The following is a 14,375-nucleotide window of genomic DNA, read 5'->3' on the forward strand; positions in this document are numbered from 1 at the left end:
ACTTTCACAAGCAAGCGGCTCACATGGATGCTGCAGTTATCCTCTGCTTCAGTTCAGTTCTCAGTTCTGACTCAAGGCCTCACTGCCAGTTGCAACACTCTCATCTAGAACAACTGGAAACAAGCACATACAATTGTACAACGACAGGGATGACATGCCTTGCCTCTCTTTCACGTTCAGACTTCAGAAACATGGTACTCGACAATGCAGAGCCAGAAACGCCTCGCGTACCTGCTTCAGAAACATGAGTACATCACTGAGTACATCTGGTGTTACATAAGGAAAAAAACCACTTACACCTCGTTTAGTTGCACTCGTAAAGTTTCTGAAATAGAATTTTTGCACACTTAAAATATTAAATATAGACTAATTACAAAACTCATCTGTAAACTACGAGACAAATTTATTAAGACTAATTAATTTGTCATTAGCACATGTGTACTGTAGCAATTTAATGTCTAAACATAGCTTAATTAGGCTCATTAGATTCGTCTCGCAATTTACAAGCAAACTATGCAATTTGTGGGACCGAAGCCGGCGACCTGAGGGGGGTGAATGGGAGCCGATCAAAATTTCTTCCGAAATCTGAAACGACGGCCTATGTCCCAAAATCACCGCAAACCCTCGAACCTAGGTCAGCGAGAATAGCTATGGACAAACTATCTCGAAGCAGAAGACCCAGGTCGCAACGCGGAAGCAAAGGCGAGAGAAACTTCACAGATCACAGCACAGCACACATAGACCGGTCTGACCGGTGTACTGGACCGGTCTCACCGATCGGGCTGGGAACTTCAAACTGCAGACCGGTCAGACCGGTTGCACAGACCGGTCGGGCTGGAAATTCAAATTCCAGACCGGTCAGACCGGTTTCAGAGACCGGTATCTTCCAGACAGCCCGAGACCAAAGCTTCAAAAGGCAAATCTTGAGCAAACGAAGTCCAAATCCAGCGAAACTTGGAGAAAAGCTTCGTAACTACCCCGTGAACATATCCCCAAAAGATCTCACCCAAAAGATTCACGGATCGAGAGAAATCGAGGAAAGATCGAAGAGGATTGGGGTTTTCTCAAGAACACAAAATCGCCAATTCGTGGAAACTCATGATTCCAGGGGGTTTGGCACTAGGCTATATGCTTAGGAATTGTTCCAAAGAGTTCAACAAACCACGAAATCAAGGGTTGTTCTCCTCCAAATAAGAAACACACCAAAAGAGGAGAATTGAACCCAAAACGCAAGAGAGAAGGAAGAGGACGAATACTCAGCACACAAAGGTGAATCTCAACAGGATTTCATTCATAAATTTCGGAGGAATTCACCTATACAAAGGCTAGAGCCATCCGCCCATCATCCACCCACTAGATTGAAGAGAATAGCTATAATCTAAACTCTCTTTGCGTTGGAGTCCTTGGCCCTAACCTAGAGCAGAGGCTGGGAGAAGGAAAAATTCAGAGAAAACAAAAGACTCAAGAGACTCACCCACCCATGGGCTGGTGGGGGGTATTTATACCTGGCTGCTGCGGTCAGACCGGTCCAGGGGACCGATCAGACCGGTCGGGTCTGCAGCAGCCCGCTGTACACCCTCGATCGACGGCGGAGCTTCTTTCTTCGACTCGAAATCTTTGCTGCGATGCCGCCACGTCAACGAAGATCCGGTCCGCGGTTTTGGAGGGTCTGCGAAACCCGAGTAGGTGGCCGGTTTTGAGAAAATCGTCAAAACCTCACGCGCGGGAAGATTCCCGCCTCCACGCCGTGGCCCTAGACGCCGTTCCCGCCTCGGCCTCCTGACGGCCCTAGACGCCGCCCGACGCCCGTCACCTCCTCGCCCGCAGCGAGGCCCTAGACGCCGTCGACGCCCGTCGCCTCCGTCAGTCCCGAGACCAACGCCCGTGCCTCCACGACTTGGCGTCTTCAACCGCCATCTGCCTCCTTGGTTTTGTGGCGCAAACCAAGAAACCCGCCTTCCGTCGCCGCTTGCGTCCTCGATCCAGGAGTGGACGCCACAGCTGCCGCCCGGTCCGAGCTCCGGTCCCTGGCTGCCCTTCACCGCCAGTCCACCGCACGGTCCATCGGCCACAGCACCTCCACGGCAGCTCCCCGTCGACACTCGACGCCCGTGTACTTGCAATCCAAAGACCAAGCGCACGATCACACCGCACGATTGACAATTCACTCATCACAAGCAGGATAGAGTACTCTCGTTCCTCACAATTCATTTATATTTCATCTAAATTTAATACTCCATACATGTAAGATTTTTTTCGTTGTGATAGTTTTGAAATTTTGAATTTTACAACTAAACAAGACTTTAGACGAGTGCCAAAGTCAATTGAAAGGGGTAGTACGAAACTACCATCCAGCACATACTCCCTCCAGATCCCATCCCTGACTGAAAAGCTCAGGCGCCCACCATCCGGCCCTATTTGTTTCCTTCCATTCTATTCCATTCTATAAAAGAATCTCACATGCATGGTGTACTAAATGAAGTCTATTTGCAAAAATCTTTTTAGGGATGGTGTAACTTTTCGCGACGAATCTAATGACGGTAATTAATCGATGATTTGCTACAGTTGTTCTACAGTAATCATTCTCTAATCGTGCGGTCAAAGGCCTCATTAGATTCTTCAGGGTCACTAGCGCAGGGGTTCTGAAGTTGGTTTTGTAAACTGGGTTTATTTGACACCGTAATTATCGGTCAAAATATCATTATTCACTAATACAGCACAAACCAAACGGAGCCATTATAGACAAGTAAATGAGCAGTAAATAGCAGCATTCTTTGCCTTCAGCAGTTCACTCCAAGTCAACTCAATGCAGCAAGGTCAACATGACAGCAGGCCAAGTTCCACATCGAGTAAATTAAAACCTGCTACTGTTTGCTATCCTTCCCGCACTCCACGGGACACGTGTTGCCTCCCGCCAGCTTCGGCAATGTTTCAAAAACATCCTCCTCTTTTCTAAAAATTGCAACTGAGCCCAGCTCATTCTAAGAATGCGGCACCCATATTCATATATTTTACACGTAAACCTTCACACGGTCACACTAATATTTCTTTCGCCACAAAGAAGAAGAAACACCCTCCACAAGATACTTTTTACATTTACCCTCTACCGCAAGCCCCGAACTCTAACCCCACTCGCCAACCCCGCAACCTCCTCTCTCTCCCTACCCCGACGGCGCCTCCTCTCTCTCCCGGCACCTTCTTCCCGATGGCGTCCCTCCCCACCCCTCACCCCTCTTCGCTACACGGGTCGGCATGGATCCGGCGGGCCTGCTCGTGGCGCGGCCGGCAGTACCTGCGCGTGGGAAACAGAGGCGAACACTACCGCGAACGCGAGGAGGAGGAGCACTAGATACACGGACCTTGCACGGGCTCGGCCCCGTAGGCAGTAGGAGCAGAGGCCGCAGCGCCGGAGATAGAGGCCGCAGCGCGGAAGGTCAACAACGAATCAGGTCCCTTCCGCCTCAAATTGACCTTGCTAGGACTTAAATCGAGCTCTCCTTCCTCAAATTGAACTCCTCCTTCAGATCGATCACACCAAGAACAGAATCGAGCTCCTACTCCTTTGAATCGACCTCAATGAACTGCGAATTAAGTTCCTCTTCCATGGAACCGACCTCACCAAGTCACGAGTCCAGCTCTCCCTGCATCGAACTAGCCTCTCCTCCCTCGAATCAGCCTCTCCCTTGAATCGAGCTCCTCTAGCCGGAGCAGGAAGGCGAGCATGAGCAGGTTGTGTTTATTTTGTGCTTGCAGTTTTTCTTCTCTTGATGCACGGGCATAGTAAGGCATTGCATCATCTGTGAGATAATTTTCTAAAAGATATCATCCGAGAGAAGAATTACAACCCCAAATATCAATTCACTTAGACATTCTTTGATCTAATAATACTTGCTCTTATTCTGTGCCGGTGAAGTAGGCACATATGTTGACTAGCTGCAGAAAGTTCATGTCAGGAATTGCTTTCAGATGTAATTTAGTGTAGCAAGATGCAAAAATCCTCTTTGAATAAAACTCATTCATATTGTTAATTAGTTAGCATTTTGTGCTACTAATCGCAGAGAGAAGAATCTTCATTTGGCTCGATTTAGCTATACCCAATTAAATTGACTGTTTATAAGGAGTTCCATATTTTTCATGTACTCAGGATTTTGTTTCCAAATTATGCTCATTTCGTATCAATATTTTTGTTACAGAATTTGGGTTCTGTTGATTGTTTGTATTGGTTTATATCTTTAATAAAAACAGAAGGGGAGATGGTGAAAAATATGAAAAGGTATACATGATGATCTGAAACTGTCCAATAATCACTAACTTTCATGCTTCAGATATTTGTCAACCTTATACTGTTATGAATTGTCATCTGATTTGTTCTGCTCTCACATGTTGCAGGTTGTCAAACCTTTTAGTGACAGTCAAACATCTTTGAAGGAATTTGTCTTAGCTCTGATATCCATCGTTGGAACATAAGTTTTTGTGGAGGCAGTCGGGGTTGGTAAAGGTAGCACGATTTGACTGGATTTGTTACGGACCAATCTAAACCCAATCAAGCTCTCACTGTTCATAGCGACTTGCCTACAGGAAAAGACTGTTCGTCGCTTGGTTTTTAGAAGATATAATTAAATTCTTAACTGGTGATTTCAGAAGTAAGACAAGATCAAATGATATTTTCTGGGAAGCTGTCTGGCCCTGTTTGCTTGCAAAAGGCTGGCATAGTAGCCAAAGGATGTCAGCACAACTAAAAATTGCCTTGTATTTCTCATGCCTGGTATAAATAAGTTCTCGAGAAGTAAACTCACTAAAGGCACCCATAATTTTGATTCTGTGAGTGATGTCCTAAAAAAAAAGGTGTCAGCTGATCCTGTTCTTCTTGAATTTGAGGCTGATGGGGTAGACCATGGTCTTCTCACCATGATATAACAGAAAAATGGCAGTATAACAGAAATGAAACTGAACCAAGACAGTCCTTCAGATGGATATCAAGAGTTTCCTAAGTTCACAATAATTGATACAAGCTTAGTTGAAGGGGAAGAGCCCTTCAATGTGTGGGAGCTGAGAAACTTACCTGCAGATGCAAATATTAATTTTGTCCTTTCACGCCATTCATCTAATATGGTGAGTGACAGTTCCTCCGAGGAGGAAGATGCCAATGATAGATTATCAGATGACCAGGAAGATTGTGGACGAGTTACAGCTGAGGCTAACAAAATTGAAATGGTTTCAGTGGGTTCATTGCGGAACATGGTGACTGCTACATTCTTCAAATGGCAATGATGATAAAATTGATTTGACAGGCAGCTATGGCATCAAAACAAAACCTGAAAAAAACAAAACCTGAAAGGCACAAGAATTTGTCCCCAGTGTCAAAGTCCAGAAGATTAACTAGCTGTAGTAATGAACAAAGCAGCCGCTGCAGCTTTTCTTTCTCAAATGGTCGTGGTGGTTTGGACAAAGAGGAAAGCAAGCCACCGTTGACTTCAACATCAGCTGCAGTTGATGTTGGTGCCACTTTCCAGACTAAAACAATTGCATGCTGTTCTATAAAGGAGAAGCGATCTGAGCACAAAATGAATGCATCAAACTCTGTTACCAATGATGGGCAAAATGAGAGAATGGTCATGGAGAACTTAATTGAGAACAAGTCGTTTGAGCATAAGGCTGATGCAGTGGCTGAAATTCACTCAAAGATCACCGCTGATGAGACAAATTATGCCAAAGAAGGTCATGTTTTAGTGGTCCGATTAACTCAAATAAGCTGAAGACACCACATGATGATAGGGCAAGCGGCAGTATTTGTGTCACGCCATCAAAAAATTAGAGTTGCATGAAGGATGTTGAAGCTCCCTCCAGTTCGAACAGCAACATGGCTCGTGATCCTTCCATGGCAACAGGAAAACCTGCAGCAACCTGCTTTGGAGGCTAATCCTCGGTGGCATGGAACCAGAAATAGGTCTCCCACTGCAAGAGCTTTAGAAGCCCGCTTTTGCACTACTTGCAAGCGGGAAGCGGAAGGGTGATCCAAAGGACATGGCAACAAACTTCAGTTGGAACAGGTGGGAGCTTTCTTGGGTCTGTATTTGTGTATAGTGCACTCCAGGCTGATTAACTATAGAGTTATTCAGTCCCTAGGTTCTGCATTATCCAAAAAAAAAGTCCCCTAGGTTCTGCCACTTGTATGTGTTCTGACCTGACATGCCTAGAAAACATTGCCAATTTTCAGATCCAAACGCGAGGACAAGCTAACAAACATCTATAAATATTATACATCAGATGATAAGATGTATGATAGGGCACGCGAAGTGCGTAGACTGACGTATAAATGAAACATTCACTTGGCAAGATTGAATTACCTGTTGTATGATGAATTTAAAGACCAATTGGTGGATGTAGCTAGCAGAAGGCCATATCATCATTTTCTCTCCTTTGTATAGACAAATATATGAACATGTTTCCATTTATTACATGCTGATGTTATGGATTTCAAAATGTGCCATATCTGTTTAATATTGTAATGCATCTTGACGATTATGATAAGGACATTATGATAGGGCGCGCAAAGCGCGCCAAATGTTCTAGTAACAACAAAAGCAAATGCATTCCCGCTTCTCACTCAGATCTGCATATCGATGTACTACCCAATGAGAGCCTTTCAAGTGGTCCGATGATGTAATGCTGTATGTAGTCCTATCAAGATTTCACCAAGCTCTGGTGAAAGGATAGATACTTGGCCATGTTACAGTCTTGGAACAAGAATCGATAGTCATCCAGATTTTCAGTGATGTATTTGTTGTGCTCTGGTGCCACCCTACTTCGGATACTACTAAAAGAAAACTTTGCTTTGTGATTGTATTGCATTCTAAAAGGGATAACTTGCTTTTGTTTGCTTGATATTTGTAAAACAACACATTGATAATCGGGTGGGCATACAGTTCATGCATATTTATTTGAACAAATAAAGCCAGTAAAACTGGCAGCACTGAGAATACCGAAGTGGGCAAATCAAACTCTTCTCTTCTTCAAGGTGTGAGAAAATGTTGACTATCTATTATCACATTCACACATCACAAAATGAATACCTTTGAACCTACTCCAAAAGCTATGGCACACGCACATTAACTTCCAACAAACGCCGTACTCAGCAAAACAAAACAAAAAGAAGAAAAACATATATGTAACACATCCCCTTACAGTGATTCATTGCTGTCATCGCTTTCTTCCCACAAAGGTGCAGACTGGATTATGACCCGAGCTCCAGAAGGAAGCCTGCAGTTTTAAACGGTCTATCTTGTCAGTTTTTAGAAACAGAACCAGTAGATGAACAAACGAGAACAGTGAGAGGCAACTCAACTTTCTTCAATCTTGATCACATCCTTTTCCTCGTGGAATGACTCTATTCTCGCAGAAGATAGTTTACCCAGTGATGGATCAGTCATCCTATTGCTTGCACTCTTTGATGAATCCAGTGGCGAGGATCTAGCACTATATTCTTGTCGACTAGAGCTGTTCCTCATGTCAGAGGCTGGGGAGAGTATTGTTCCATTTCTCGATTGCTTACAAGATATAATCCTGATAGTTTGTGGGAGACACCTGAAACTACCTGACTCCACAGAGCTTTCTGTGTCACTTTTGGAATGTGCTCCTCTATAAACCCTGGAAAATGTTCAAAGGAGGTACTGTGTCAAATATCAGTATGCCCGGCGTACAACAAAGACCTAACCATATTTAAACAATTGAACTGCTTGAGCGATGTAACATTACACGTGAACTATAAAGTGACAGTCTGCAAATTTCTAGCTTGGTCACAATTTAGTGACACACTGCATATAACATGTTCAGTTTGACACTTAAAAGTAACGCCTGAGCAAATTACATGATTTGTTTTCGAGTGTCTTATTGTTGGTGTCTCTTTCCTTCGGCTATACCTCTAGTCTGGGAACTATCATAACATAGAATGAAGAAAGACATAATAATTAACTCGAGCTTTTAGCACCCAACATTAATGCGACTAGTTAGAACCCAACATTCAGTGTGACTAACCAGTATGACTAAAGTTCTAAAAGAAGGTACAGTACAGTAACCACTGATAAGAAGGTAATGAGGCATGTAGGCTACATTATTGAAGAAAGAACCATGCATCATTCTTACTGGCACCATAGTCCAAGATCAGAAATTCAGAACAATCTGTGGTAGTATTATATACTGTACCTATCCTCGTCATAAGATGAAGAGCGTTTGAGTGTGTCGATTCCTCTCCCAGACTCATCCTGCTTCTTGGTCTCAACCAAGGTCCCGCTGAAACATTCAGACTCTGGAGCTCTCATCCCAATTGTTCTTGAATTACATGGGATCTTGTCAAGGTGTCGCAATGCCACAGGAGTGGAGAACACTGGAGAAGGGAACTCAACTTGTGTAAACCTAGGCCTGTATGTTGGGATGATCCCAAAGCCCCGGTGTTCTTTCACAGATATAGACCCACAAGTGATAAGCTGCATTAGCAAATTGGCTGGCTTGAGTTTCACACCCATTGGACCAAACATATGTTCCTCCTCCAGTGTTCTAAAGCTACTTCTCCTACTGGCTTCCGCTCTTATCAGGGATTCCAAGGTCTCAACTCTGCCACCAGGCGAAGCATCAGACGAACACACTGCTGGTGATTCTCGAACGATTTCAGGTCCCTTTGGCGACACCAGAGAGGTCCTTTCGTGGCATTCTTGAATCTCAGCATCTGATGTACCAGCCTCCATGGACAGTCCTGCCAGGCGGGTATCCTTCTCAGGAACATCTCTCTCACTATCATCTGTTTGTGTGGCGGCATCCTGAGCTCCGTTGGGTTTGCAGACTCTGTACTCGGAAGTTCCTGGGGAGCTTGCCTCTGATAGTGGAGCATTTCTCCCTGCAGGTTCAGGGGACTGGTTGCCAGATGAGCCTGAATGTGTAGTCTGGCATTGCTCATCCTCATGGTTGGTGGAGGTGGACGAGGACGGCAGCAATGCTGATTGTGCCTGTTGCTGTAGCCGTGGAGTAGCAGGCGGAGGTGAGATCTCCTTGACATCGGCGGCAGACGGGGATGAGGAGGAGGAACATCCTTCTTGCGAACCACGTGACTGAGGGGACTCTTCCTTGGGGTGCTTGAGGCCCTCGACCTTTGGGTTGCTGACGCCGTTCTGCTGCCGATCTAAAACAACACAAGGACAAATTGAACCAAGATCTGATCTGATGAACACAATGACGGGCATCAATTCTTCTCTTCCGTCGTGCGAAAACGCTATTGCTATGTCATGATGGGCAATTTTTACCTGGCGGCGGCGAGCGGTCAAGGAGCTCGGAGCCCTTGAGGATGTACTCGTTGCCCTGCGCGGGGAGCACCAGATCGTCCTCGGACAGGTCGTGCCACACGAAGCCGTTCTTGTAGCTCCTGGCGGGCGATACACAAGGGATGAAATGAAAACAAGCAGCAGGTACTAGCAAAAGCCGTTCTTGAGTATTGAGTGAGAAGTGCGGTAGTACCTCTTGCAGGACCAGGAGTACATGGAGGCCATGCCCTTCCCTCGCAGCACGTTGAGGCGGTTAATCACATCTGCAGCAGCGATCAACGCCATTAACGCCAATCGCATCAGCGGTAATGCTCGATTTGGGCCCCGAAAGGCAGCGCCTTTATTGATGTGATGTGATGGAGGTCGGAGGACTGACCTCGCAGGTGGAGGCCTTCCTCCGGGGAGGCGAGCGGCACCTCGATGAAGTGCGGGTGCTCCAGATGGCGGTTGCGGCAGAGGTAGTACACCACAGCCACCCTCTTGGCCGCCGGGGTCTGGGGCGGGGGCGGGGGCGGCGACCGCGCCGGGGTCTGGTGGTGGCGGCTCTTGCCCGGCGGCTCGACCCAGACCTTGTTGCGGCCGGGGCTGGGGCTGGAGGCGGCGCGGCGGCGCGCCGGCCTCCCCTCCATCCCTCCCCCGCTCCTTGCCCCGGCTGGAGGAGCCAGCCGCGGAGCAATGCCCCCCGGATCAGATCACAGGGTGCTGGGCATGGGCACGGAAGAAGAAGAAGAACCTGAGGACCGGCGACTCGTACCAGCGGGAACCAAATGGAAATGGGGGAAGGATCAATCAAATCGAGCAGGCGGGGGGAAGCAGAGGCGGCGAGATGATTGGTGATTAGGCGGCGGCGGAGGAGAGAGCAGAGCCGAGCTGGGGCCTGGGGGCAAAGGCAAGGCAATAATGGAGCAGGAGCAGCATGTAGTGTACAGTTCTACTCTAGCTCGGCGTGTAGTGTAGGTGCACGAGCACGACGCGAACTGTTGCAGTATGGAGGGGCTCCCCTTGCTCGTGTCGTGTCCTCCCTAGCCACCACCAACTCCATCCAGATTCCGGACGACAACCAACCAAAGATGGCGACGGACTCGTGTACGCCCCTTGAACAAAAGGCGTGAGAGTGAGGAGGAAGGAAGACGATGATGCAAATTGCAACGCAATCAATCAGCAATTCAGAGATCTCGAGCTTGGCTGGCTGTCAGTCGGTGGTGTTGGGGGTTGGGGTTTGCCTGCTTTTCGATGGATCAATGGAATGGCTTTTTGGCTGCTAATGCTTTGGGTCATACTAGCGGCTAGTCATTTCTCTGCTTTCTTTCTGCTGTGTCTGCCTGCCCTGCCCTTGATCAGCTTGGAGCAAAGCAAGCCATGAAGCTGTCTCCCTTTTGCTTGCTGTGCCTGTGCTCCCTCGCTTTTCCTCCCTCCACAACGACGAATCCTCTCAGCCAGCCAGGATCCAGCACTCATGAACGATGAATGATGAATCCGAGTGAGGGCTACGGTTCCACTGCTACCACTTGTACTCCTACGCACAGTAGTAGTAAGCTTTCCTTTTGGTGTGGGGCTAGGTTAGTGCAATAGTAAAATGTGGTCACTCCCTCGTAGCCGTGGGCACAGCACAGTAGGTCTTGTCCTGTCCAATTCATCATCAGATCACAGAGTGTGTGTTTGTCATGTGCCCATGTGCAGCACCACAAATATAAGGAACCCAGGTGCAAGCAGCTTAACCTATCCACTATACTACATAGCCGTAAAATGTGCCTGCGTGGTGGTAGACTCTGGTAGTAGTAGGTGTCTGTGTCTTACTTGGTTTGTCCAGACTAGTCGCATGGATGGCACGGTTCTTCCTTCAGCATCTGATCGCTCTCCTTCAGTAAGCAAAGCGAAAGATGGGATGATAGATTGCCAGTGGGGGATACTAGTACTGCATCTTCACCATTTCTCGTACCACCTGGGCAGGGCATGCTTTGTGCCCCGACAACAGCAGCCGCTTTGAGCTTTCTCATTCCAAATCATGCCTTTTTGGCATGTGATTAGCAAGCAACCACCTTTAATTTAAAACTCTAATGGAAAGGGACGAAGGAAGGAAGGAAGCTCATTGGTAGTTTGAATCAACTGGGCCCTCCTACGCGCGAGGCGGCTATGATAGTATTATTCCTCAAGCTTGGAAGCAAGTTAAGAGTACTTGTCCATGCATATGCATGTGAGGAACTCAACTCAGCAGGAACAAGACAATGCATCCAATGCAGACAAACAAACCCGAATAAGAAGCAGCAGATCGATATACACTAGTTTGATGTAAAAGCAGGCCATTATTATGCACGAAAGCTGTCTTGCACCTAATGTCCTGCACTGCACACATGTCGTAGCTAGACTCTGCTCCCCCCCCCCCCCCCCCCCAATGTGTTGTGTTGTGTTATTTTTTTTTTTTTGAAAAGATAGCAGGAGCACTGCTTTGTCATTTAAGAAGGAGAAGCATTCGTACATAACGCGCCGAAGCGTACACCACCATACAAACAAATGCACACCACACACGCTACACCACCACCACCACCTGGGAGAAGAGTTGAAAGTAAGCCATTGAAAACTACGCCACCGTCATCAACGTTGTGCCACGCCAAAGCCGCAGCCCGCTGCAAGTCCGAGCGGCTACCCGGACTCCTCCACCATGGGACTATCACCCTCAAGACGCACGGACAAGATCGTCGATCCCTCTGCTCTAGAGGTGCATCAGCAAAATACTCCCATCACAGCACCAATGAACACCACTGATCCTGGCCACTCTGCGTGGGGGCCTCGCCTCACCCACCGCCTCACACCCCTCCGCCAAAGACTCAGATATCTAAAGCCACTTTGAGAGCATCACCTCCGCCCAGCCGTCATTGAGCTCACCACTGCACCTTGCTCGCTAGCTCAAGCCCTCCAGCACCCATGGGCCATCTGCACCTTTCTGCCAATACAGACCGTGCGCACAATATGCAGCACGCAGGCGAGACCACCAACCAAACCACCACCACCACTATCACAAGCCGTTCCGGGTCTCCAGATGCGACGCCTCCAACGAGGGCACGACACCAAGGCGCCGTCGCACGTCCATAGATGGACAGGGTTTTCATCCTGAGAGTCCCGCGATGCAGAGAACATGATGCTTCGCCATGGTGCCCCCAGCAAGGAAACGACGGGCCAAGAGCGCCACCACCATGTCCGCCGCCGACGCATCAGTGAAGGTTTTCGCCCGATTCAACACCATGTCTGCCGCACACACATGGCCATGGCAATAGCCTGCTCCCCGTCGCTTCTGCACCGCCTCTACCGGAAGAAGCCCGGCGCTGCTCGAAAGCACCACCTCGGCGCCACCAACAAGCACCAGCCAGCCCCCCCAGCCCACCACCATGTGGAGACGGATCAGTATCGTCGACGAGGAAAGGAGAGGGGGATCACCATCCTCTCACGTCAGCATCCGTCGCCCTTGTGTTGTGTTCTGCAATGCAAGAACTATTACATATTTTATTTGCCAAACAGGCAGATCACCACAATTCTTTCTTGTCTGTCCCTGCTATGTGTTGATTTAATTAACATTTACTCCTGCAGGTTGAGGAATGACGAGATATATATAGATTGATCAACATTTAGGAGCAATACATACAATTTTAGATATGCATTTTGAGGAGAACGAAGTGCCTGCATTCTGCAATTTATGCATCCACCGCACAACGCATATGTGTTGCTACTTAGCTTCTATACAGTCAAGAATGAACTGACGAATGTCTAGTTCTTACTGCAAAAACTAACTTAAGTATTACACCTCACCTGGTCATCCATGCATGGATGCATGTTTTGTTTCATATAGATATTAATTGGTCTCTTGTTTGAAGAATCTATATATATTCGTTCCAAGATGAGTCATCAGCTCAGTCCTTGATAGATATTATTGGAACCTAACCACCGAATATATACCAATCACAAGTCACATGGCCGGCCACATGGCATGGGGATATGATGCTACCTAGCTTGCACAACATGCATGTCGTCCGATCCTGCCTGCCTGCCTGCCTGTTGCATATATACATATTGTCTTGTTTATTCATTGACACTAATATTGTTTATTCTGTCTGAAAAAACATTGATCGCACGCATTATTAGCTACGTTGATGGAGCACGCGACGCCTTCTGCAGGTTGCTGAGAGCATGAATGCAATGCAACTATCTGCTCCCGCTGCCATGTATTTAGGATTACGAGATGTTTAACAATAAGTGTATATACAATATTTGATTAAGCGCGATAAGAATAAAGTCAACTTTGGTTGACCCTGGTAAGCATAAGAAATGAAAATAGAAAGGAAAAGCTAACAAATGGAATCGGTTTGGTATTACCAACTGCAGTGTACCTGCTCTGAAAAAAAACATGATGATGCACACGGATGACTGCTGAATCCTGATTCAGTGCCCAAAATTAGCTGCCAATTTACTTTACTGCTTCCTAGTATCTTCTTTCCGGCCACAAGGGACCAGGAGGACGATGTGAAAAGAAATCCTGCAAGTTGTAGTAGCTACTTGTTGTCCTTTTCCCTTTCCCTTTCCGTGAGGAGTTTTGGACGTTGCATCACATTCATCTGCTTTTTTTTTTGCGGTGGCCATGGATGCAGCTTGTTTCTGCGAGCCTTTTGTTTTGCGGGTTCAGAGCGAGAGTTGTTGAGCTGCGAGCCTTACCCTTTGTTTTTTTAGTGCCTACAAGCTGTAGTATTTGAACTCACTCCCTATCTAAACACACGTATTCCCTAACTAACCCGACACTACAACCCATACACACACCTTTTAGAGGTGCAAGTTGACGGGCACGTCATTCTATTGTGGTCCATAGGCGCTTGAGGATCCCGAAGAGCCTTACCCTTTGTTTTGCGGCCAGGTCAGACTTCAGGCTCGGCTCCACACACATCTCGCTTCAACAATAGGCCGAGCCTTTTGTTTTGCGGGTTCAGTGGGCCGAGCATGTCACAAGGTAAGTAAGCACAAAGACCAAAATGAGCCCAAAATGCTACTCCTACGTATTTTCTTTTTTTCTTTTTGTTTTAA

At 47.2% G+C, this 14,375-nt stretch overlaps 1 protein-coding gene and 1 pseudogene across 1 annotated transcript; one reads left to right on the forward strand and one right to left on the reverse strand.

The window, feature by feature from the left end:
- The first annotated feature begins 4,649 nt into the window (after positions 1-4,649).
- On the forward strand, positions 4,650-6,084 carry LOC120678319 (annotated as a pseudogene).
- Positions 6,085-6,980: 896 nt separating this feature from the next.
- LOC120678800 lies at positions 6,981-10,299 on the reverse strand. The gene is made up of 6 exons (XM_039960178.1): positions 9,688-10,299; positions 9,505-9,574; positions 9,294-9,412; positions 8,203-9,172; positions 7,345-7,647; positions 6,981-7,260 (listed from the first exon to the last, which is right to left on the reverse strand). Exons 1-6 carry the CDS (start codon positions 9,938-9,940, stop codon positions 7,182-7,184), a joined length of 1,794 nt encoding a protein of 597 aa, XP_039816112.1. The 5' UTR covers positions 9,941-10,299; the 3' UTR covers positions 6,981-7,181.
- Between the last annotated feature and the right edge of the window lie 4,076 nt (positions 10,300-14,375).

Source organism: Panicum virgatum, chromosome 6N (genome assembly GCF_016808335.1).
Source record: "Panicum virgatum strain AP13 chromosome 6N, P.virgatum_v5, whole genome shotgun sequence".
Classification (NCBI taxonomy): Eukaryota; Viridiplantae; Streptophyta; class Magnoliopsida; order Poales; family Poaceae; genus Panicum; species Panicum virgatum.

Bases quoted from the DNA above. Each gene is read 5' to 3' on its own strand.
- LOC120678800 (XM_039960178.1), bottom strand. From the start codon at position 9,940: ATGGAGGGGAGGCCGGCGCGCCGCCGCGCCGCCTCCAGCCCCAGCCCC. The intron at 9,413-9,504 runs GTACTACCGCAC...ATCGCCCGCCAG, and splicing joins TACTCCTGGTCCTGCAAGAG to GAGCTACAAGAACGGCTTCG. The intron at 7,648-8,202 runs GTACAGTATATA...AACATTTTCCAG, and splicing joins TCATCTTATGACGAGGATAG to GGTTTATAGAGGAGCACATT.